At 42.1% G+C, this 25,573-nt stretch overlaps 1 protein-coding gene across 1 annotated transcript; it reads left to right on the top strand.

Annotated features, from left to right (window-relative positions):
* Positions 1-719: 719 nt before the first annotated feature.
* bysl (bystin-like) lies at positions 720-20,037 on the top strand. Its single transcript, XM_048553654.2, has 7 exons — positions 720-1,135; positions 6,186-6,351; positions 8,011-8,149; positions 11,293-11,426; positions 16,987-17,147; positions 18,806-18,908; positions 19,636-20,037. The coding sequence occupies exons 1-7, from the start codon at positions 880-882 to the stop codon at positions 19,976-19,978; spliced, it is 1,302 nt and encodes a 433-aa protein (XP_048409611.1). The 5' UTR covers positions 720-879; the 3' UTR covers positions 19,979-20,037.
* Positions 20,038-25,573: the final 5,536 nt, after the last annotated feature.

Here is a 25,573-nt window from a genome sequence, read left to right on the forward strand (position 1 = left end):
GGACTTCACCAGCTTCAAAATCTCCCCTTCCCCCACTGCATCCCAAAACCAGCCCAGTTCGTCCCCTGCGCCCACTGCAACACACAACCAGCCCAGCTCTTCCCTTCTACCTACTGCATCCCAAAACCAGTCCAACCTGTCTCTGCCTCCGTAACCTGTTCTTCCTCTCACCCATCCCTTCCTCCCAACCCAAGCCGCACCTCCATCTCCTACCTACTAACCTCATCCCACCTCCTTGACCTGTCCGTCTTCCCTGGACTGACCTATCCCCTCCCTACCTCCCCACCTATACTCTCTCCACCTATCTTCTTTTCTCTCCATCTTCGGTCCGCCTCCCCCTCTCTCCCTATTTATTCCAGAGCCCTCACCCCATCGCCCTCTCTGATGAAGGGTCTCGGCCCGATACGTCAGCTTTTGTGCTCCTGAGATGCTGCTTGGCCTGCTGTGTTCATCCAGCCTCACATTTTATTATCTTGGATTCTCCAGCATCTGCAGTTCCCCTTACCACTGATACAATTTACAGGACAGATTGGATGAGCTCTTTCAAAGGGCCAGCATCAGCAGGATAGGCTGGAAGGCCTGCTTCCGACTGAAAGGAAGCAATAAGTATGGAAAGAGACCAAGTGGGAGAAAGGCAGGAAGGAGCACTTGAGTAGAATGAAACTGGCGATGTAATTATGGAACGTGGTGCGTCTTATTGAAATTGATACACGTCGCGCAGGCGCAGGAGTCAGTGCACTGGCCACGTGGGTCGGGCAGACGTGATCAGTGCTTTTCGATCCGGTGTTTTCCTTCCGGCGTCTAGGAAAGGAGGGGTACGATTCCGTTTTTGTTTCAACGTGTCTGAGGAGGGGTTGGTGCTTTAGTTTGGACGGGGTGATGCCGAAAGCGAAGGCGGCTAAAGGCAGGCTAAAGGAGTCCAGGGGCCTGGCCTTGGCCGATCAGATCCTGCAGGAAGATGCTGTCAAACCGATCAGCCGCAACAAGAAGCGGGGCCGGGGCGACGAGGCTGACGATGAGTACGTGGACGAGAAACTGTCCCGCAAGATCCTGGAGCAGGCCAGGATTCAGCAGGAGGAGCTGGAGGCAGAGCATGGAATCAGCAAGAAGAAGAGACCCCAAGCCACGGTCCTGGGTAGGTTTGACTGCACCGTACGGCCAGAAAGCGCGGGAGCCGGGGGTCTCAAAGTGTAGTAACAGGTTTGGTATTAAATCCGCATCACCCAAGGTTGCCAAAGCAGTTTCGAAAAATAGTTAACCAGGCTAAACAAGTGTTGGAATATCGTATGATCTGGAATTCTGTCAAAATTTAAGGGAAAGTTGGATAACTGCAGGGGGAAGAAATAAATGCTGAGCAACTTAGATGAAAATCGTCTGAAGCATGAACGCCAGTAGTTAGTTGGCCGAATGGCCCGACTGAAGGTGCTTTTGATGTGTTCAGTTGAAATAATAACCCATTTCTTTACAGAATCTAACAATCCTGCTATTTACATTTCTTGCGTGGTGTGGTGATTCTAAGACCACAGTTGATGCATACAAACTATCTTTCTTTGTTGAGCGCAGAAGTGAACATTCAGGTCTGTACCACTTTCAATGAGAAATCAAGTTAGAGCCTGAATTGCATTTGCTGTTTTCTTGCTGGTGAAGGAAAAAAACAATTTGGTTCCTTTTTAATAGCTATAATTGAACCTGTATCCGTCACCCTAGCAGATTCTGCCTTACAGATAAGTCACCTCACTCTGTTGGTATTTGTCTTAGGACCCTTCACCCTTAAGTCATTGATAACTTTCTGTTTATGTGCAATATTGTCTTCAAACCCTTTTTTTAAAAAAAACCCTCTTGAAGGCCCTCTTTAGCTTCTTCTCCATGGACGACAACCCTGAAGAAGAGTTAATTTGGACCTTTTTAAAATTAATTTGTGGGATGTGGGCATTGCTGGCTGGCCAGCATTTCTTCTCTGTCCCTGGCTGCCCTTGAAAAGGTGGTAGTGAGTTGCCTTCTTGAACCGCTATAGTCCACCTCCTGTCAGAGGGAATTCCAGGATTTTGACCCAGCAACAGTGAAGGAAAAGTGTACATTTCCAAGTCAGGACAGTGAGTGGCTTGGAGGGGATTTGAAGGTGGTTGGGTGTTCCCATATCTCTGCTGTCCTTGTCCTTCTAGATGGAAGTAGTCATGAGTTTGGAAGGTGCTCTCTGAGGATGTTTGGTGAATTTCTGCAGTGCATCTTGTAGATGCTACACACTGTTACTACTGATGATTCCGTGAGTATGACTTTGTCAGGCTGTCTTCACTAGTCTGTGAGACAGCTCTCCCAATTTTGGCACTAGCCCCCAGTTGTCAGTAAGGAGGATTTTGCAGGGTCTACAGGGCTATTTCTGCCATGGTCTCTTCTGGTGCCTAAGCTGATGCCAGGTGATCCATCTGGTTTCATTTCTTTGAGATCTTGTAGCGATTGGTACAACTGAATGGCTGGCTTTCTAGGCCATTTCAGAGGGCAATTGAGAGTCAACCACACTGCTTTGGGTCTGGAGTCACATGTAGACCAGACCAGGTGAGGATGGTGGATTTCCTTCCCTGAAGGACATTAGTGAAACAGACGGGTTTTTCCGACAATCGATGACGATTTCATGGTCGTCAGGAGATTCTTAATTCTGGATCTTTTCATAAAAAGTTCTGCTATGGCAGGATTCAAACTTGGAATCCCAGAACGTCAGTGATCGCCTTCCCGATGACATTGATTGATTTTTTTCTCTCTCTGTAGACGTTGCCAGGCCTGATGAGTTTGTAAGTGAAGAGTTAGTTCTCCAAGTAGTTGTTATGTACCTATTTGTAAAAACTGGAAATTTCTTTGTATTGTTAATGACTAATACTTTAGGACATTAATGATGTATTGTTTTGCTATTGGATCCTTTGGACTTTTGGAGTTTAGGAACAGGAGTTGACTATTCAGCCTGTTGAGCCTGCTGTAGATTCAATATGATCACAGCTAATTGTCCAATTCCATGTCTTTTTCCCCCCCACACTATCTTCTTACTCCTTAATATCATGGGTCTTGAAAAATCTGTCAATCAAACAAATGCAGTGAATGAGCTTCCACAGCTCTCTGGAGTATACATTTTCAAAGATTCATGTTCCCCCAAAGTTTTTTTTAAAAAAAAACTTCTCATCTCAGTTCTGATAGGCTTCCCCATTATTTTCAAATTGTGACTCTTGTTTCTAGACTTTGCAACCAGAGGAAACCCCTTGTCTGCATCTTTCCCATCCTTCACTTCAACTATTTTGTAGATTCCAATGAGATGACCTCTCACTCTATAAAATGTCATCACAGTTTCCTCAGTCTCTCTCTTCAAGATTAGTTGAACATTTTGAGATCTGGTAGAATTTCAGAGCACCCCCTCTATAGTGGTATTACCCTTCTTAAGGTAAGGGCACCAAAACTAGACATGCTGTGCACTCTGGATGCAGTCAAACCAAGTTTCTGTATAATTGAAATGAGACTTCACGATTTCTGTACTCACATCCTCTTAACATGGAGAAAGGCTAACGTACCATTACCCTTCCTAATTGCCTGTTGCACAGGATTCTCTAGTACAATCAGAAAATGGTAAAAATGTGTAGCAGCTGAAATGGAAAGGAATTGAGGGGGAAAAAAAGTTAAGATTTGGATGGAGATTGTTAATCTGATCATTTTCTTTTTAGTTTGTGGTATCAGTAAGTTGTACACCTAACTTGAAATGTATTTTGTGCACAGTTCCTCTGGATTTTGGAACTGGATGATTTTCTCTTCCTTTTCCGCAGGAATTTGGAAAGGGTTGTTTTCAATTGTGGGGCTTTAAAGCAAAGTATGCATGTGTCTTTGTAAAGTACAAGAACAAAAAAGTGATTATAATGTTAATAAGTTAGGTATTGAAATTGGTCCCACTAAGTACTGCAAACAAACAATCTGTTATCTGCTCATAGTAATTGATAAACATCACTCGACCATTGTGTTGTGAAATCTTTGATCCTAGACCCTGCTCGCCAGTTGTAAAAATGTGGACCAAGGTAAAAAACTTACTATAGCATGTTTTCATGCATACTCTGAAGGTAGAGCAAAGAAATTGTAAGTTGATTTTTTTTTATCAAGGAAGATGTGGGTACGTGCATTGTGTTTTTTTTTATTTGGCATTCCATGAAGACACTTTGTACAGACTAAAGAAAGTCACTTCAATCTCACCTACTGTTTGTATGTCACTTTGCTGACCAGCTTCCTCATTTGTAGCTGGTCTCATCTTACCAAGTGTTTTCTTGGTCTACCTTTGAAAAGAAGCATGCTGTACTTGTATGGACAAGAAGCAATCTTATTGTGATATAGGAACAAATTACTGCAGATGCTGAAATCTGCACTGAAAATAACATGCTGGAGATCACAGGTGGGTCAGATAGCATCTATGGAGAGACAGCAAGCTAAGGCTTTAAGCCTGGATAACTCTGATTCAAAGCTTCACTGTTTGCTGTTTTCAATCTTATTGCAATATTGTCCTCAGTTTGCAGTTGGGGAGAAACTCCACAGAAGATAGGGCTACTCATAAGTGACCAGTCCTGCTGGGACCCCCAACAATAGCCATCTGCAACACTGCACATTTCTGACTTCAAATGGAGAAACTGACAACAATAATGCAACATTAATGAGTTGACACATGCTGGCCTATATACCTTGAAACATTATACCTTGTACCATACATGGCTTGATGTGGTAGGATGCATATAGACAGTGAATAACAATGTCAGTCAGGGTACAGGTCCTGTGGGATTGTACTCAGTCATGACTGAACTGGGGAGGGAAAGCTGCTATTACTTTCTTAAGTAAAGTGAAAGATGGACCATAGAAAATTATCTGTAGACCTACTTCCTTGTATTTTAATATTTTTAATAAAATATGTTCCCTTGATTGTGCATCATTTCAGATTAACAGGAGTTCAGAGCCAGGTTGAAGAAAATACAACATAGATCTCTTGGTGTTTGAAAAGATTGAGCATTTTGATATTTAAGAATGCTAACCACCCATTCCTTGACATAAATTTAGAACAGTCTTGAGGTCTTTGGCTTATTTCGGGGTACTGAAATTATTTGCCTGTCTGTAAGACCAGTAGTATTGTTCAGTTTGAATGCACTCAATTCTTATTTATCTGCTACTTGCAGAGTGCTGTATCATTCTGGATACAGGGCATAATTTCAGTAAAAACCAAGTCTTGAAATTTGCACTTGCTTTTCTCCAGTTTTTGGGTAATCTTGGAAAAACTACCAAACTGATTGCAACAGCTGCTGAGTTGTTTTCAGATCAATATTGCTATAAACCCTTTTGTAGAAAGGATTAAGACCATTAGTGTGTTTTGCAATGCAGAGTTGAACTGCTGAGGTTGGTAGATGGGGAGAAACTATTGCTGACTGGCTGAAAAATGAGGAACACAAAAGCACCCATTATTAAGGTGACTAGCTGAAGAACCAAAGGAGACATGAGGAATATCCTTTTATTTTGCAGGATGAATGGTAATGATCTGGAATGCACTGTCTCCACTGGTGGAGATAGATTCAGCAAGGGTTTCAGATTGGAATTGGATAAGCACCCGAAGAGAGAACATTTGCAGGTTGACAGTGAGAGGACTGTGGAGTGGAATCAGCTGAGTTGCCCTTGCTGAGATCCAGCACAGGCCTGTTCAATGGCCTCGGTTTGCATTGTAATCATTGAATGAATCTGTCTACGCTTATTGTCAATGTAATCCAGAGCTGGAAGTATAGAAAAAGAGAAATAACATCACTTTGGTGAATTTAGACAAGGCTTCAACAGAGAGGCTGAAAGGATTGGGCACATAGAAACATTGGCTTGCCACATTCGATGCAGGCTACGGTATCAAAATGCCCATATGTGGCACTGAAAGGACTCAGTCTGTTACATGTAGAAAATTACCATCTTGGATTTAGATCCTCTATATTGTCTTATGAATTTGCAGCCTTACACAAAGAATCTTTGAACACCTTTAGAAATTTGGGTCAAAGGGTCATGAGAGGTGACAGGTTCACCTTCATTAAAAGCTGCTGGAAGCAAAACCAAGGGAATGAATGTTTAAGCATAACTATGGAATTAGGAAGAAGAGGACCCCCACCCTGTGCTTGTTGTTATGAAATGTCTTCTGACTTACGTAGGCACAAGTTCGAAGAGTAAAGGTTCTGACTCCGATTCGGATGATGAATGGCCTACACTGGAGACAGCTGCAGCAATGGCAAAGGAAGACTATTGTAAGGAAGTCATCGTGAACCCTGAAGATGAAAAGGCGATCGATATGTTCATGAGCAAAAATCCACCATTAAGGTAATGTCGAGAAAACATTGAGGCCCATTGCTTTTTAGTACTTATTTGAAAGTGACTGCTTCAGCAGAAAAACTCAGTAATTTCTACCCTATGCCTGCTCCATTCTTCACCTACTGAGGTCACCTTTTTTTATTTAATTCCAGTTTTGGTCTGGAATATTAAAAGTTGTCAAGTTGGACTTTTACTACAAACAGGCTGTTCCCGGTAATGTTCTACCTATGTGCTGTGTAGAGTGGCTTTAATGGTTGCCAGAGGGAAGTGCATGTGTTTTTTTAATCTGAAATCGTAGAGATGGGGAGTCGTAGAATTGTACAGTACTAAAACAGACCCTTTGGTCCAACTCATCTACACTGCACAGATGTCCTAAATTAATGTCATCCCATTTGCCAGCATTTGTCCACATATCCCTTTAAATACCACATCAGCTGTGTTTATAATGCACAACATTTTTTGAAAAGATATGTGTAGTATTTACAAATGTTTTGAACACCCTCATAGGAATGAAGGGAGAAATAGGTGGTCAAATTAGTATACTTAATTAATTCCACCATCTCATGCACCCCTCCCATGGCACTCCTCTGTCCAAGAAATCATGCCTTGGGTGCAAATCCAGCTGTGATTGTCAGCAGGCAGTTATCTCTGGGTGCATGGGTGCAGATTAGGGTGAATGCTACAGCTGATCTTTATTTTCTCAGCTGACATATTTGTGTACGGTGTCCAGCAGTGGTCCCTGTGTAGTGCTCCGAAGCATGGAGAAGCCAATACCTTTGAGCCCTGTCAGCCAACCTGCTGACGTCAGTATACCATTGTCTAGTATTGTGTCCCAGCGCAGTCTCTGCAATCTGAAAAATCCAGCACAGAACAGGGATTAAATTTCTGCTTTTGTGTATGTATGTGCCCAGTGTCACACTAGATGATGAATGTATTCACAGAATTGGCATGAGTGAGGATTACCTATTCTTAACGATGCGATAATGGTCTTGAGGCTTCCAATGTCAAGTTCCTCTAGATATGTTTAAATTGGCCTGTTCAGAGATGATATGGCACAGCTGTGGAACGGGTGAGACTGGAACCTGGGCATTCTAGATCAGAGATAGGGACATTCCATTGTGTTATAAGAGCCCCTTGCTATGTTCCTCTATACTGTCAGTAAGTGTGGAATTAGATGTCGAATAATGATCAACCGTTGAATTTTGAGCCCGCACAGGTATTAGATGTGCAAGTATTTTGGCTGCACCAGGGACCCCAGTTTGCTTCCACCCTCGGGCAACTGTCTGCGTAAAGTTTGCACATTTTCCCTGTCTGTGTGGGTTTCCTCCGGGTGCTCCAGTTTCCTCCCACAGTCCAAAGATGTGCAGGCTCGGTGGATTGGCCATGCTAAATTGCCTTAGTGTTCAGGGGTGTGTGGGTTATAGGGGGATGGGTCTGGGTGGGATGCTTCAAGGGGTGGTGTGGACTTGTTGGGCCGAAGGGCCTGTTTCCACACTGTAGGGAATCTAATCTAAATTGCCCGTAATGTTCATGGATGTGTTGATTTGGGTGGGCTGCTCTGAGGGTCAGTGCGGATTGGTTGAGCCAAAGGACCTGTTTCCACACTGTAGAAATTCTCTGAATGATACACGCGCACTACTCGGTTAACTTTCTTGTTTTTCACTGAAGGCGTACACTTGCCGACATCATCATGGAGAAGATCACAGAGAAACAGACAGAAGTGGAGACAGCCATGTCTGAATTCTCTGGCCGACCTATGCCTCAGCTTGATCCCAGGGTCCTGGATGTTTATAAAGGCGTGCATGAGGTAAAGTGTTCCGCCAGGTCCATTGTAAAATATGTAATATTGACCAAAGTGGTCATGACAGGGATACTGGATGGTGTTTATAATAATTTGCTCTATCCAGCTTTGCCAGTAGAGGGAGTGCAGTGTGGCGAGTGATCAGAACTGCTTCCAACTCAACGTAGGGAAGTCTAAAACAAGAGGGCATAGGTTTAAGGTGGGATGGGGAAAGACTTAAAAGGGACCTGAGGGCCAACCTTTTCAATCAGTGGGTGTGTGTGTATGGAACAAGCAGCCGGATGACGAGCTAGAGGAGGGTTCAATTGTAACTTGTAAAGACCGGTATGTAGATAGGAAAGGTTTAGAGCAATATGGGCCAAATGCAGGCAAGTGGGACTAGTTCAGTTTAGGAAACCAGGTTGGTATGGACAAGTTGGGCCGAAGAGGCTTACAGCAAGGAAACAAGCCCTATGACATGATATTGACCAACACAGCTTAAGTGACTTTGCCTATAAGCACATCTTGAGCTTCCTGATGTCTGTAGTGGAAACGTCTTCCTCAGGAATGCCAAATGACAGCTGATGAAGCATTTCCAATAAGGCAAGACTTCAAAGAAATACCCTCATCTAAAATCCTGCTGTCCCTATTGAAATGCATTCTGCACCCCAATAAACTGTTGACGGCTACATCTCTCTGAAGTCCATTTCCTGGTTGACTGCAGACTTAGCCAACTGCAACCTGGGGGAAAGAACCCAAGCAGTTAGGTGTCAGCTTTCAACCTTCCATGGAAAATCTGGACAGTCCTCAACTACTTGAGGACAGGCCAGGAAGTGTAGCCAGCTTGCTGCATAAGTGGAACAAGGGGCAGCTGAAATTATGATTGTGGCTGTCCCAGTCTCCCCATTGCCCATTTCATGAACTCCTGTCCTGAGCGGGAATCCCTGTGGTGTCCCAGTTATTCGCACTGTGTCATTGTCAATGTCATGGTTTGTCATCAAAATCCCTTCCTAACAGCACTGTGGAAGAGCACCCTATATCCCAAGGATTGCAGCACTTGAACGCAGCTCGTCACTGCCTTATCATCGAATCCCTACATCAGGCCATTTGGCCCATTGAGTACCTGCTGCTCCTCCAAAGAAGATCCCACCCAGCCCCACCTCCCTCCCCTATTCCTGTAACCCTGCATTTTCCACAGGTAATTTGCCTAACCTGTACATCACTGGACACTATAGGCAATTTATCATGGCTAATACACCCAACCTGCATATCTTCGGAGGGAAACCAGAGCACCTGTAGGGTAACCGGAGCACCTGGAAGAAATCCATGCAGACACAGGGAGGATGTGCAAAGAGTTGAATTTGGGTCCCTGACACTATGAGGCAGCAGTGCTAACCACTGAACCAGCATGCCACCCTTATCCAGGGCAGTTAGGAATGGGCAATAAATGCTGGTCCAGCCTGCAATGCTTGTATTCTGTGAATGTTTTTAAAAATATTTTCATAATGCAGCATATTTCTTACTTATTTTCAAAAACTAAACTTACTTTCTTGCCACTCCCCCAGATATTTGCACCATTTCCCAGCTGAGAAATCTTCTAGATTATTTATCTGAAAATAGATTTTATTGAGAGAGATTAATTTTGCTTCCTGCTGATGCCCCTGTCCCTACAATCCTGTGGATGGGAGCTCTCGAGCTGTAAAGAGTTTAACCTCTATTCTGATTCTGCCACAGTATAATATGAAGGTGTTAGGTACGTTACTTCATCCGTGCCTACAAATCCATCGTCATCACCTGCCAGGAACTCTCAGCCCTGAGGATTCTGACCTTTTTCCATTCATTGACCAGGCCCCCATCCCCTGGAATTTCTCCTCTAAACATTCTCCTCCTCCATTCTCAGACGAGCCTTTAAAGTTCTGCATTCTGACTTGAGCGTTAGTCTCCCACTCTTGTTTCTGAAGAGGCCATTACCACTGGTACAAGTAGAACTAAACTGGGACTGGAGGAGCAAGTTTAGTTTTGTTTTGTTTGCTGAACTTTTTCATCCTATAACTGTGGATACAAAGCCAAAGAAATGATCAATTTGATACCTACTTAGTTAAACTGGTACTGACAATGATTTGTCACTTATACTTTGCTTGAGGGCTGTTTCCTAGCTTATTGCTTATGTGTCAATCTTGAACCATTTTTTTGTTAGTTTTCTGTCAGCAGTACAATGTAATTCCCCTATTATGGGCTCTTCACACCATTTGAAATTTTAAGCCTTCAGGTGTGGATTTCTAAGAGGCCTGTCATCACGTTTCTCTGAATTGAGCCTCTGGTTTCGCAGTCTTGCTATTATTTATTATTTCCGCAATCCTAAAATTGGTTTCATCTGGAATTTTTGTTATCTTTATTATTGATAGTCCTTTAAATTTTAATTGTGTGTCGTAGACATTTCTGGTCCAAAATGTTTTCTTTTACCCCTTAAAGATGATTGAAAAATGATTGAAAGGAAACTTTGTGCAACAGCCCCTTCTTAAAAAAGATAAAGGTTAAAAGGTGGATTTTTTAAAAATCCATTTCCAATTCAGGGATGTGGACGTTGTTAGCTAGGTCACCTCTAATTGCCCTTGAGAACGTGGTGCCTTCTTGAACTGTTGCAGTCTAGAAGATTTTACGATGCATTGTAGTATGCTGGTATGAATCCTGAAAGATGTTAGCTTACTGATTATTCCTAACTCTGTCCTACGCATTGATCTAAGGTGAGTGTTGTGAACTGCTCTCATTCTGTGACAGAGTTAGTTACCTGTATAAATATTTAAGTTGTTAGCTCCTTTTTCCTTCAGCTTCTCCTGCCATTTGTTTCCTGGGAAAAGTTCTTCTGTTGTGCTGGGGAATATGTGTCATAATCAATTTTGCGAAAAGACATTAGGCACATCTGTCAATTGTGTTGAAACGCAGTCCTGTGTTTTTTTTCCATTAAACCATTGACAACTGAAATCTCCTTTCTCAACTAGGTCCAATGTCCTTTGTAGGTGTATGAATTTTTCCACAACTATTATTTATTAAAACGTGTCTGTCTTTAACATTTGAAGCTGGAATGATAGAGTATATCATCATACTGTATTAATTGAATACTGTAATGGTTTAACAAAAATGGTTAAATTTTGTTTCTTGATTTCCAAAAGGTATTGTGCAAGTACAGGAGTGGGAAACTCCCAAAAGCATTTAAGATTATCCCAGCATTGTCAAACTGGGAACAGATCTTGTACATCACTGAACCAGAAAGCTGGACAGCAGCAGCCATGTATCAGGCAACAAGGTAAAGGGGACCTGCATTGTGTGCCCCTTTTGAGTCCAAAGCATCTCTTCTCTGAACTGCTTCTAATACATTTGCATCCTTCCTTAAATAAGGAAACCAGTATTGCACCTACTCTAGATGTGGTCTCGCCTCATTCTTCATCACTGAAGCATAACCCCCCTGCTTTTGTCTTTAATTCCCCCAGAGTAGATAACATTCCATTAACTTTCCTAATTACTTGTTCCTTCATCCTAACCTTTTGCAATTGGCGCAGTAGGACATCCTGATCCCTTTGCATCTCAGAGCTCTGAAATATCTCACTATTTATCATAGTTTTTTTAAAAAATTATTCTTCCTGCAAAGTGGACATTTTCATATTTTGCCTCAGTTATACAACATTGCTAGTGTTTTCCCACTCATTTAACTTCTCTTTTGTAGCCTTCTTATGTACTCTTCATACTCTACTTCCATTCCTGTCTTTGTAGTGACTATGGCTTTGATCGTTTTATCCAAGACATTTATAAAAACTGCAAAACGCTGAGGTTCCAGTACTGATTATTGGCCACATACAACAAGTGGTATACTACAATCTGAAAATGAACTATCTATGCCTACTGTTCCGTGTTGGCTAACCATTCTTGTATAGTTCACCTGAAGTGTGATGACCCTCTGCTTCAACCACCACCAGTCATCTCTCCGTTATGAGAGAGCAGCACTGTGGTCTGGTTGGACTACAGGACCATAAGGCAAAGAACCTGCTCGGCTCATGGAATATGCTCTGCTGATATGTTTCTCAACCCTGCCCTCCTTCTCCTAGTAACCCTTGATCTCCTTACCAATCAAGAACTGTCAATGTCTGTCCTAAATACAATCAATGATTTGGCTTCCATAAGCTCTGCAAAATTGACTTCCACAGATTAACCCCCTGAAGAGTCCCTCATCTCCGTTCTAACGGGTCCTTCATTCTGAGGGCTGTGCCACTCCAACTAGCGGAAGCATCTATTCCATGTCTACTCAATCCAGGCCTTTTAATATTCTCTTAGTAGATCCTAGCCCCCGCTGCCTCATCTTTCTAAGCTCCTTTGATTTCAGATCCAAAGTCCTAACATTCTCCTATAACAAACGTCTCATCCCCAGGACTGTTCCTATAAACCTCTTCTAGACCCAGTCCATTAAATTAGATTACCTACAGTTTGGAAACAGGTCCTTCAACCCAACAAGTCCACACCGCCCCTTGAAGCATCCCACCCAGACCCATTCCCCTATAACCCACACACCCCGGTCCAACACCAATGCATCCTTTCTTATATACAGGGATTCAGAACCAGTCACAATATTCCAAATGTGGTGTGACCAGAGACTTGTACAGTCTTTGCAGTACATCTCTGCTCGTGTACTCTAGCTGTCTTGAAATGAATACCAACATTGCATTTGCCTTCATAACTGCCAAATGAACCAGTATTGTTAACCTTAAGAGAATTCTGAACGAGGACTCCCAAGTCCCTTTTGTGCTTCAGATTTCCAAAGACTTTTCCCCCATTTAGAAAATAGTGTATGCCTTTATTCTTCTTACCAAAGTGCATAACCTCTCTCGTTTCTACAGTATGTTCCATGTGTTACTTCTTTTGCCCACTCTCCTGGCAAGCATGTCTAAGTTCTTCTGCACCCTCCCAGCCTCTTCAGCATTACCTATCCTTCCCCCAGCTTTGTGCCATCTGCAAACTTAGCAACAATGCCCTTGGTTCCTTTGTCCCGATCATTAATGTATAATGTGAATAGTTGTGTTCCCAACACTGACCCCTGCAGAATTCCACAAGCCACCATCTGCCATCCTGAAAAAGACCACGTTATTCCTGCTCTCTGCCTCCTGCCAGTCAGCCGATCATCTAACCACGCCAAAACCTTGCTCCTAATACCATGCACTCTTATTTAGCGACGACCTGTGTGGCACCTTGTCAAAGACCTTCTGGAAATCTAAATAAATTATGTCCATTGGCTCTCCTTTGTCTAACTTGCTTGTTAACTCCTCAAAGAATTCTAACATCTATCAGGCATGACGACTTCTTGATGAAGCTTCAGGTGAACTGTATGTGAATGGTTAGCAACAGGGAACAGTAGGTATAGACAGTTTCTTTTCAGATCGTGGCACACTACTCGTTAAAGATTCAGCCTGTTTTACCATGCATTTCTGAGTACTCTGCAATCTCATCCTTAATAGTGGACTTCAAAATCTTATCATTGACCAAGATGAAGCTAACTGGCCTATAGTTTCCTGCCTTCTGCCTCCCTCCCTTCTTAAGCAGGAGCGTTGCATTAGCCATTTTCCAGTCCTCTGGGACCCTCCATGACTACAGTGATCCCTGAAAGATCAACACCAATGCCTCTACAATCTCCTCAGCTATCTCCTTCAGTACTCTAGGATGTAGCCCATCTGGTCCAGGTTATTTATCCACCTTCGGACCTTTCAGCATCCCCAGTGCCTTCTCCTTAGTGATGGCCACTACACTCCCCTAGGCCCCCTGACTGTCTAGAAGTTCTAGTATGCTACTGGTGGTGTTCCATTGTGAAAAACTAGTGTAGAGTACCAGTTACTTCTGCCATTTCTTTGTTCTCCATTACTACATCTCCTGCCTCATTTTTCCAGTGGTCTCTCAGCTTTGGATATCCTAAAAAAATCTCCTGCAATCTTTTCCGCTACTAGCTCGCTTACCCTCATATTTCACTGCCTCCCTGTTTTACTGCTTTTTTTGGTTCTCATCTGCTGGATTTTTATGGCTACCTGAGCCTTGGGCTTTCCACTAATCTTCACCCCATTCATACATGGAAAGCAGTGGTAGATGGTATTTAACCCAGCTAAGTGTGAGATGATGCACTTTGGAAGAAGAAATCAGATGAGGTATTTAATGAGTGGCAGGATACTGGGTAGCTTAGAGGAACAGAGGGATCTTGCAGTAATTATTCAGAGATCCCTGAAGTTGACAGACCACATGAGTAGGGTAGTTGAGAAGGCATGTGGGACACTTGCACATGGGTCAGTTGTGCCGTAAAGGGCAAGGAGATAATGTTGGAGTTGTACAGAGCATTGGTTAGATCACGCCTGGAGTATTATGTGTCGTTCTGGTCACCTCTAAACAGGAAGGGTGTGATAGCACGAGAGTAGATACAGAGGAAATTCACCAGGACGTTGCCTGGGATAGAGAAATTGAGCTATAACGAGAGACTATGGAGGCTTGGATTGTTTCCTTTAGAGCAGGGGAGGCTGAGGCGGGGACATGATTGGGGTGTATACGATTATGAGGGGCATGGACAGATGAGTAGGGAGCAGCTTCTCCTTGGTTGAGGGTTCATAGTTTTAGGGTAAAGAGAAGGAGATTTAGAGGGGATTTGTGGAAACAAAAACATTTTCACTCAGTGGGTGGTTGGAATCTGGAATGCACTGCCTGGGAAGGTAGCAGGTGCCAGAAATCTTACAAGCTTTCAAAAAAAAATTGGATGAGCAGTTGAACTATAACATTCAGAGATACGGGACAAGTCCAGGAAATTGGCGCACTTTTAGTGGGAATAGACATTGGTGCAGACTTGACAGACTGAAGAGCCTTTTCTGCACTGTATGATATTATATGTTTTTTTTATGCTGTCCCTGACTTCCCATGTCAGCCATCATTGCTTCATCCTCCGCTTAGTATGTTGTTTCTTCCCAGAGTTGAATTTCAGCTGTGCCTCCTGAGTTACCCCCAGAAATTCCTGCCTTTGCTGCTCTACCATCTTCCTTGCTTGACTCCCCTTCCAATGTACTCTGGCCAGCTCTTCCCACGTATATTTATAGTTAGCTTGATTCAATTGTAATACCACTACATCTGATTCTAGCTTCTCCCTCTCAAACTACAGGGTGATTTCTATTATATTTTGGTCACTGTTCCCCTCGGGTGTTTTCACCTCAAGGTTAACCTTCACCTTAATCAAGTCTGCCTCATTACACATCACCAAATCCAGAATTGCCTGTTCCCTAGTGGGCTGTACCACAAACTGTTCCCAAAATAAAAATCTCATGGATATTCCACAAATTCCTTTTTTCTTGAAATCCGCTATCAACCTGAGTTTCCCTATACACTTGTATATTGAAGCCCCCATGCTTATTGTTAGAGTGCCTTTCTTACATGCTCTTTCTATCTACTGATCTATTTTCTTCTCCACATCCTGACCACTGCTTGGAGGCCTCCACAGTACTCCTATCAGGGTCTGTTTCTCCTTTCGGTTCCTCAACTCTACCTGTACAGATTCTAAGTTTTCTGACAAAATATTACTTCTTGCGCCCAATTTAACTTCATTTCTTACCAATCAGGCAATCCCACCCACTCTGCCCACCTACCTGTCCTTTCACTAGGATATGAATCCTTGGTTATTTAGTTCCCAGCCCTGATTCCCTGCAGCATGTCTTTGTGGTATCGTCATCATAGTACATGCTAACTTCAATCTGCACTAAAAGCTCTTTTACCTTGTTTAATATACTGCATACATTTAAGTACAAAACCCTCAGTCCTGTGTTGACTGCCCCCCCCCCCCCGGCTTCTCATAGTTGTCTCCTGTGCCTGAAGTTTCACCTGACCCTTTCTATGCTCTCTGTCCTAATACATAATCCGGAAGCTTTAATAAATCTCTTCTGAGCCTTCCCCTCACTTTATTTTTTTCCATAGTTTTCCAACTGCAACTGCATCACCTCCCCGCAGTATGTAGCTTAAAGTCCTAGTTATGCGATTATGCGACTCTGGTCCCAGTGTGATTTAAGTGGAGTCTGTCCCATTGGAACAGCTCCCTCCTTCTCCGGTACTGGTGCCAAAATCCCATTGTTTGTTTGAATTTGTTTCGAATGAACCCATTTCTCCCACACAAATCTTTCAACCAAGCATCTAGCTCTTTAATCTTGTGCCAATTTGCTCATGGTTCAAGTTGTAATCCAGAGATTATTACCTTGTTTTCGTTCTGCTTTTTAATTTAGTCCTTTGCTCATATCCACTTAGCAGATCCTCTTTGCTGTTTCTACCTAGCTACTATGTCAACTTTACCTATTAGTTAGTCATTCTTTGTTTTTTATGTTCTGTCCAGTCTTATGGGACTTGTTTCATATCTTGATGAAATTATCTTTTTTCGTTAACTTTACCTTTTTCTTTCTTTAACCACAGTTGGTGGATTCCCCCCTGGGAATTTTTCTTTCTTACTAGAAGGCACCTATTTAGTATATCCTGAATTGCTCTCTTAAATATGTGCCACTGAATCTCTATTGACTTAATGTTTAACCTAAGTCGTCAGTCCAGTTTTGCTAGCCGTGCTTTTCTTCTCTCACAATGACCCTTACTTAAATTTAAGCTACTAGTCTTAGACCCACTCTTCTCTGCCTCAAACTGAATGAAAATTCAATCTTTTAATGTATATTATATGTATTTTGATCATATGTCATAATATATAATACAGTCATATACAGGATGTAGAAGAAGATGTTTCAGCATGGTTTCACCAATTTTGTATTGAAACAGAAAAATGGTAAAATTTTGATGCTTGCCTAACTTGTTCCTCTCCAAACTAGGATTTTTACTGCCAATCTGAAGGCAAAGATGGCGCAGAGATTCTATAACTTAGTGCTTTTGCCCCGAATCAGAGATGATATTGCGGAATACAAACGCCTGAACTTTCACCTTTATGCAGCCTTAAAAAAAGCACTGTTCAAACCTGGAGCTTGGTTTAAAGGTAAAAAGGCTTTCCTGTGGTAAAGACAATTAAGAGCACTAATGTAGGTGTAGGGATAGGGATATGTACAAGTTCTGTGTTAACTCATGAACAAATTAACCCCTGTAATCATTTTATCACCCATTTGAGCTTCATGATTGTAACAACTGGTACATTCTATCTGGAAGCTTGCACCATCAGCAGACTACAGTTGATTTGTACATTTGTCAGTTTCCTTTTTCAGTCATAAGATATGCACTTAGATCCCTAAGCCTCTGTAATTCCTCCTCCTTGCCCTCACTGGGGTTTCCCAGCCACACCTGCAGAAATTGCTGCATTTACCTGGAGTCCAGTATCCATCTTGAAGTGCATGAATAGGGTGAATAGCCAAGGTCATTTTCCTAAGGTAGGGGAGTCTTAAACTGCAGAGCATACGTTTAAGGCGAGAGGGGAAAGATTAACAAAAGCACCTGAGGGTTAACTTCTTCACATCGTGGGTGTTGCCTGTGTAGAAAGAGCTGCCAGAGGAAGTGGTGGAGGTGGGTACAATTACAATTTTAAAAGACATCTGGATAGGTACATGAATAGGAAGGGTTTAGAGGGATATGGGCCAAATGCTGGCAAATGGAACTAGGTTGTGTTTGGATGTCTGGTCGATGCAGACAAGTTGGACCAATGGATTTGTTTTCTATGCTGTATAACCCTGTGTTGCTGGGACTCTAAATTTCTCAACACGAACTATGTTGATCACAAAGCAATAAATAAACCCAACCTGCACTTTGGGTTTTGTTTTAAGAAATTTTGAACTGTAGAAAGTAAAGACTAAGTGCTGGTAATTCCAGGCAGGTAACTGGTGGTTGACAATAAAACAACAATATTGATCTTTAAATGCAGACGTCTTTTCCCTGCCTGCACTGAAGGTACCTACTTTTGCTTTGGTTGTCTTTGTCATCATCTGAGTTAGTGCTGGTGGACTATTTGTAAGGCATGTCCATTTTAATTTTTGTCGCACATGGACTGCAGTGATTCAAGACGGCAGTTTAGCTCCACCACTTTTTTGAGGGCATTTAGGATGAGTAATGGTCCTGTGAAGGAATTTTTTTTACAAATCATTTCAGTTAAGAATGGCATTTCCCTCTACCCTCATTGTTGACACATTATGCATTTTTTTGGTCTCGGATATTCTAATTTAGTAACAATGAAAAGTTGCAGCCTGAGATATTTGCAGAGTGTGATCCTGATGCTTACTGAGAGCACTGAAACATTTGGAGAAAATGCTTTAGGATACCAAGGAGAAATGTCCCATGTCTGTTCTACACAATTATTGTGTCTTTTCATTCCTGGCAATAAGTGGATTTTTATTTCAAAACTGAAAATATTGCAGATGCTTGGAAATCTGAAATAAAAATGGAGATTGCATATCTCTGGCAGCTTCTGTGGAGATGGAAACGGAGTTAATATAACAGGTTTATTGTTTTTATTTTGTTACTGTTCTGGTAAAAAAATTTCATTAATCTGGCATACTTCGAGCATTTCTTTTTGTTTCATTTCAGTGAGTTTTAAACATGTTTATTGTGTGAGAGAGACTGGGGAAAAGATGCATAATTTGTGAGAAGGCAAGAATGCATGCTTGGTTGCAATTTTTTAATTAATGTTTTTTCCCCCTCCACATTCCCCAGGTATTCTGCTTCCCTTGTGTGAATCTGGCACATGCACGCTAAGAGAAGCTATCATTATTGGGAGCATTCTGACAAAATGCTCTATCCCAGTTCTGCACACTAGGTAATTGTTGGTTTGCATGTTGTACTCTCTAAGTGGAGGGGAGGGAAGGAAAATTTACACATCAAACTGTTTATTTGGTAATCCATGTGTGAACTACTTCTGGGCATTTTGTTTCTGCTAAAGGTGTTATTTAAATGTAGGTTGTAACTCCGTTATGAAATAGTGACACTTTTATTGCGGATGTAACGTTTTGCACTTTTGGTGAACCAACCCCCAAGGCACACACACACACACACACACACACATATATATATATATATATATATATATATATATACACACACACACACACACACACTTTCTAATACCACCTTCTAGGTGCAATGCCATCCTACTTTTGAGGTCATCTCTTTGAAGCATTTTAGAACATTTTTGTTAAAGGTGCTATTTAAATGCAAATAGTTGCTCTCCATAGTGATGAGAGCAGTTCTTCCTCGACCTTGCCTAATTATATTAAAAACAGGAAGCAATCAATCAGTTCTTCTTTTCAATAATACATTTGTGAATGAAGAAAAGTAAGCAATGGAATGAAAATTTATCTTGGTTCCAAGATGATGCATGTTTAAAAATACAAACTCAAAATTCTTTTCTAAGTTAATTAATCAATTCTTATAAATTTGAGTGATGATTTGGTGGTGCAACATGCAAAAAGGTTTTTTTTAATAGTCTGCAGTTTTGTGATACTGCAATTTCCATCTCTTTAGCACAGTGTATTTTCTGTTAACAGTGCTGCAATGCTGAAGATTGCGGAAATGGAATATAATGGAGCAAACAGCATCTTCCTCAGACTGATGATTGACAAGAAGTATGCGCTTCCCTTCCGAGTAATCGATGCTTTGGTGTTCCATTTCCTGCAATTCAGGACTGATCAGCGAATCCTACCTGTACTGTGGCACCAGTGTCTGCTTACCTTTGCCCAGCGGTATAAGGAGGACCTGTCCTCTGAGCAAAAAGAGGCCTTGCTAGAACTGCTGCGGATCCACTGCCATCCGCAGATTTCATCTGAGACCCGACGTGAACTGGTTAACTCCAAGTCAAGGGATGTGGAAGTGGGAATGGCAGTGGAGTGATATTTGGGGCCTTGGTGATCTCTGACGTAAATAAATACCTGGATGTGATGGGAAATTAATTGACCCGATAATTGGCTTTTGTTCTCTATGTAATATTAAGCTTTCACTAGGTCAAAGGAGCAAATCATTATTTATCTGCTACACATCACTTATTCATAATGGTTTATTTTGTGCTATTCTTTTTGTCTTTTTTTGTTTAAAAGAGAGTTTTTAAAAAATGTGTATATTCCTTATGGGTTATCATACTTTTGTTTTTTAATGCTCCTGTGAAGCATCTTTGAATTAGTTGTTTGTAGATGCTCTGGTATTACCCCTAAAAGAATTCACTTGTGGGATGTGGCCATTCCATTGCTGGCTTGCCAACTATATTTTATTGCCCATCCCTAGTTGGTGGTGGCGAGCTGCCATCTTAAAACACTGCAGTCCACCTGCTGTGGGTTGACCCACAAAGCACTGAAGAAGGGAATTCCATGATTTTGACCCAGTGACTGCGGGTCAGCAATATATTTCCAAGTCAGGATGGTGAGTGGCTTTATGGGGAACTTGCAGGTGGTGGTGTTCCTATGTATCTGCTGCCCTAGTCCTTCTGGATGAAAGTGGTTGTGGATTTGGAAGGTGCTAAGGATCTCTGGTGAATTTCTGCAATGCATCCTGTAAATGGTACACGCTGCTGCTACAAAAGTCGGTGATGGAGGGAGTGGATACTTGTCGATGTGGTGCCAATCAAGCAGGCTGCTTTGTCCAGGATGATGTCAAGCATCTTGAGCATTGTTCGAGCTGCACCCATCCAGACAGTTTCTAGATTAGCCCAGCGTTCTGAAACCTGTATGGCACATTGAGTAAAAATTAATAATGGGAAGCCCGATTTGCGTTTTCCTGCATCCCTGACGTCAGTTATAAGTCCTTGGCTCAGCATATACAACAAATGTACGCTGCCAGGGGAGTAACTGAAGGACTTCTGCAGGAGGAATTTTGGGGATGCGCAGAATGTATTATCTCAAAATCACAGAATTTTTAGTGTGCAGCAGGAGACCATTTGGCCCTATAGTGTCTGCAACTCTTACTGAGCATTTTGACTTAGTGCCAAACATGTGTCTTTTCCCATTTCTTACATGCTCTTATTTAAATAATAGTCCATTTTAGCACAGTACCTACTACTTCATACTGTCTTTGTGTTTTCTGTCTGCACCTCACACTTCTCTGCATTGAACTCAATCTACCACCAATGTGACCATTTTCACCAACTTGTCAATCTGTCCTCTCAATTTGCAGTATTTCCAAGTTGTGTCAGTGGCAAAGTTTGAAATTGTCCCCTGCACACTGAGCTCTAGATCATTATTTTTGAGGAAAAACAAGTGTCCTTGTACTGATGCCCTGAGGAGCTACACTATAAATCTTCCTCCAGGCCTAAAAATGCATGTTAATTCTGTTTCCGTCAGTCAGCTAACTTTGAATCCTTGTACCATCAAACCTTTTATTCCGTGATCTGACATATTCAAGTTTGTTGTCTGGCATTGTATCAAATGCCTTCTGGGAAGTCCATGTACAATAGTTCAATAGATGCCCTCGTCAATTCTACTATTGTCTCTCCAAAAAACTCCAGGAAGTTAGTAAGACATGGTTTTCTCTTAATAAATCCATGCCGATTCTTCCGAATTAACGGTGGTGTCTTCCATATGACGATTAATTCTTTTGTAAATAATCTAAAAGTATCTCCACCACTGAATTTAAACTGAGGTCTCACAATTGTGCTCATGTCGAAGGATTGTAATGTTCACAATACTCCAGGCACTGACCCTGAATCCAGAGATGATTGAAAGATTATGGCCAGTGCCCCTCTAATTCCCTCACCCACTGCCTTCAATATCCTTGGATGCACCTCACTGGCTCCTGATCTCTTAGCAATATGGATAGCTCATCCAATTCTGCCACATTATCAATTTTCAATCCTTCTGGAGACAGAGGTATCAATAGCTTACAGTCAGTCTGAAGATGTTACTGCATTTTAGTTTCTGGCCATAACTGTTTTTGAGAGAGGAACTGTATATAACATTGAAAGAAATCAGTATCAGCCTTGTCTCACTTAGTAACACTGTTGCTTCCAAATCAGAAGCCCACAACTCCAAGTTTCACCCAAGAGACTTGCAACACAGTCTCTTCTGCGCATTTCAGTAGAGTGCTGCATTGCTTCATTTCTGTTGCTCAAATTAGTTAGTTAAATAGAGGTCAATGTTATTGTCTGCATATCTCATCCTTCGTTAGCATCTTTTTAACAAAAAGCACTGCTTATTTATTTCATTGATGTTTAAGATCTCTCACTGAACAAGTTGCATTTTATATATGGAACAGTGATTGCACTGCAGAAAAATGTTGGCTGCAAAGTCATATCAAAATTGTGTTATGATTACAGGTCAAAAGAGTATCTTCTTGCATATCAATATTTTCTTATTACCTCTGCCTCTGAAGATGGGAGGTGTTCTTTTCCTCTGTTTGTGTATGGCCAATATATCTTAAAAGCTGCCAGACGGATGTTACTAAAACTTGGGAGTTGTGCCCAATGAAGAAATTATTAGATTTTGGCAGCGGAAATTTCTTATTTAAGATGTTGCGAATTCTCTCAGCTGCTGTAGTGCAACTTGTCACAGCGGTAAAAATGTGGGCAAGGTTTTCAAAGTTGGTTGATGGATGTGGATTGGCCTGAAACCTGGACAGTGTGATGGAAGTTCTTGATGAAGAGGTTTATTTTCCTGCTTTGAAGTGACAGAGTATCAATGAGGCAGGGAAACGTCTCAGAAGAGCTGTGTAATCCCTGGAGAGAAAGTGGGAATATTGTACTAGATAATCAGCATATTTACATAGCAAGGCAGGCATGAAAGGCTGAATGGCCTAATCTTGCACCTAGTTTCTGTAAGTTAACAACATGGTGGAGTGTTCTTGTTTAGATTTTGTGATGTTGAAGAGCCCATTTTTCATCCAGAAATCAGAAGGCAAATGCATCATACCAACACAGATATTAAAACCCCAAGCATTTGTACATTGTGCAGTTTTTAGATTAATATTGATTGCCTTCAGTGCACACAGGGTGGGGAATTTGTCTCGTGTATTTATTTGCAGTAGAATAGTTGCACGTCCACAGCATGGATTTGCCATAAGTAGTAATTTGGGATTATTGAGGTGGTTTTTAAAAAGGCAACAATTAGGACACAGCAATTATTGCAAGGTTTTGGATTAGAATTATGAAGTTTGATTAAAGTTCCTGGGTGAATCCTATATGGAATGTTAGATGTGAAGTAGATGTTTGTTAAGATAATAAAATATGAGGCTGGATGAACACAGCAGGCCAAGCAAATGGTTTGCAACTGCACCTCCCAGTTGCAAACCATTTCCACTCCCCCTCCCATTCTCTAGGTGACATGTCCATCATGGGCCTCCTGCACTGCCACAATGATGCCACCCGAAGGTTGCAGGAACAGCAACTCATACTCCGCCTCGGAACCCTGCAGCCATATGGTATCAATGTGGACTTCACCAGTTTCAAAATCTCCCCTTCCCCTACTGCATCCCTAAACCAGCCTAGTTCGTCCCCTCCCCCCACTGCATCCCAAAACCAGTCCAACCTGTCTCTGCCTCCCTAACCGGCTCTTCCTCTCACCCATCCCTTCCTCCCACCCCAAGCCGCACCCCCAGCTACCTACTAACCTCATCCCACCTCCTTGACCTGTCCGTCTTCCCTGGACTGACCTATCCCCTCCCCACCTATACTCTCTCCACCTATCTTCTTTACTCTCCATCTTCGGTCCGCCTCCCCCTCTCTCCCTATTTATTCCAGTTCCCTCTCCCCATCCCCCTCTCTGATGAAGGGTCTAGGCCCGAAATGTCAGCTTTTGTGCTCCTGAGATGCTGCTTGGCCTGCTGTGTTCATCCAGCCTCACATTTTATTATCTTGGAATTCTCCAGCATCTGCAGTTCCCATTATCTTAGATGTTTGTTAAGTTGGTTTACTCTCAAAGCACCTGGAACAATCACTGTGCAATTCGAGTCCAGTGAGGTAGTTCAATGCTTACAAGAGAGGGAACGAGAATTAAATATGAAACATTGATTGTCATTTAAAAAGTGTGAAATGCAGGTTGTCGCTCTTCTATCGAAATGAGCAGCCCAAGTATAATTAGTAATTCATTCCCTGGATTTGTGAATCTATATAAAACAATAATTTGCATTTAAATTATTTTCAGCGACAGCTGTAATATGCTGTTTTATTTTAAATTTCAACCATTTGAGGGCATCTTTATTTACATTGTTGGATTCTGAACTTAGCAACAAGCAGACGAGTGGAACTGAGTCAAGCTTCCCAGGTATGCTCCCTATTCTGAGACAGGTCATTGAGTATCGTGTAGTCTAGAGTATCAATGATTCCGCTGATACCTTTCTTCAATAATGGGACATGCAAAGGTAGATCTATGACTAAAGCTTAAAGCCATGCCCTTGGTTTTTGATAACCTGTCACAGCAATGTCCTGGAAGAGAATAGAAACCCTAATTGGTCATGAGGCTCTGTACGGAGTAGGCTGCAAGTTCAGCTCACATTACATCGGATACTGGTGGGAGTCCTAAGCTTTGGCAATTATTATTCTTCATCCCAGCTCTTGAGACTTTGAGTAAGTGAGGTTCAATCACACTTGCTTCACCTCCTGGACAGCTGTTTTGTCTATGCGTGGAACAAGCTAGAATGAGATCTGGAGCTGAGTTACCCAGGTGAGTGTCAATGGCTAACGCAGTTCAGTGCACCAATTTGGCAGATGGTAGGCGCAACCGTACATGCCAAATAGTATAATTTAAGGGAGTAACATGAGGAAAGAAACTCTGAGACATTTATGAGAGTGACAAAAAAAGGTGCAAATGCAGTAACGGACCTGGGTGTCTGTACACCAATTACTGAAACCAAGCACACAAGTGCAGCAAGTAGATAGGAAGGCCTTTAGCACAAGGGGATTTGAGTACAGGAGCATAGACACCTTACTACACCTGTACAGGACACTGGTTAGCCCAGGCCTGGATCACGTGCACTCTTTTAGTTGCCTTACCACGAAAGGATATGCTGGCTATAAGTGGAGTGTAACATTTCTCATCAGGCTAATTCCTGGAATGGCAGGATTGTTGCATGAGGAGACATTTAGTTCAACTAGGCCTGTATTAATTTGGAGTTTGGTAAAATGAGAGGGCATCTTATTGAAATTTACAAAATTCCAGCAAGGGTGGACAGATGGAATGATGTTTTCTCCTGCTTGGGGGATCTAGAACAAGGTCTCAGGATACAGGTAGGCTGTTTAGGGCTGACATGAGGAGAAATTTCTTCATGCAGAAGGTGGTGAACCTGTGGAACTCTCTACCACATGAGCCTGTGGAGGCAAAGTCACTGAATATATTTAAAAAAGAAATAGATGGATTTCAATATATTAAAGATGTCAAGGGTATAGCAGGAGCCCAGGAGTCTGGTGCAGCGATTCAAGATCAGCCATACTGCTGTTAAATATTGCAGCAAGCACAATGGACTGAGGCGCCTCCTGCTGCTTCTATTTTGAGTTTCTGTTGGAGGTGA

The sequence above is a fragment of the Stegostoma tigrinum genome, chromosome 21 (genome assembly GCF_030684315.1).
Source record: "Stegostoma tigrinum isolate sSteTig4 chromosome 21, sSteTig4.hap1, whole genome shotgun sequence".
Lineage (NCBI taxonomy): Eukaryota > Metazoa > Chordata > Chondrichthyes > Orectolobiformes > Stegostomatidae > Stegostoma > Stegostoma tigrinum.

What these genes read in the sequence shown, in the direction of transcription:
- bysl (XM_048553654.2), top strand. Translation starts at nt 880, where the DNA reads ATGCCGAAAGCGAAGGCGGCTAAAGGCAGGCTAAAGGAGTCCAGGGGC. An exon ending in AGCAAAAATCCACCATTAAG is followed by an intron (nt 6,352 to 8,010) that starts GTAATGTCGAGA and finishes TTTTCACTGAAG; the next exon opens with GCGTACACTTGCCGACATCA. An exon ending in ACCTGGAGCTTGGTTTAAAG is followed by an intron (nt 17,148 to 18,805) that starts GTAAAAAGGCTT and finishes CACATTCCCCAG; the next exon opens with GTATTCTGCTTCCCTTGTGT.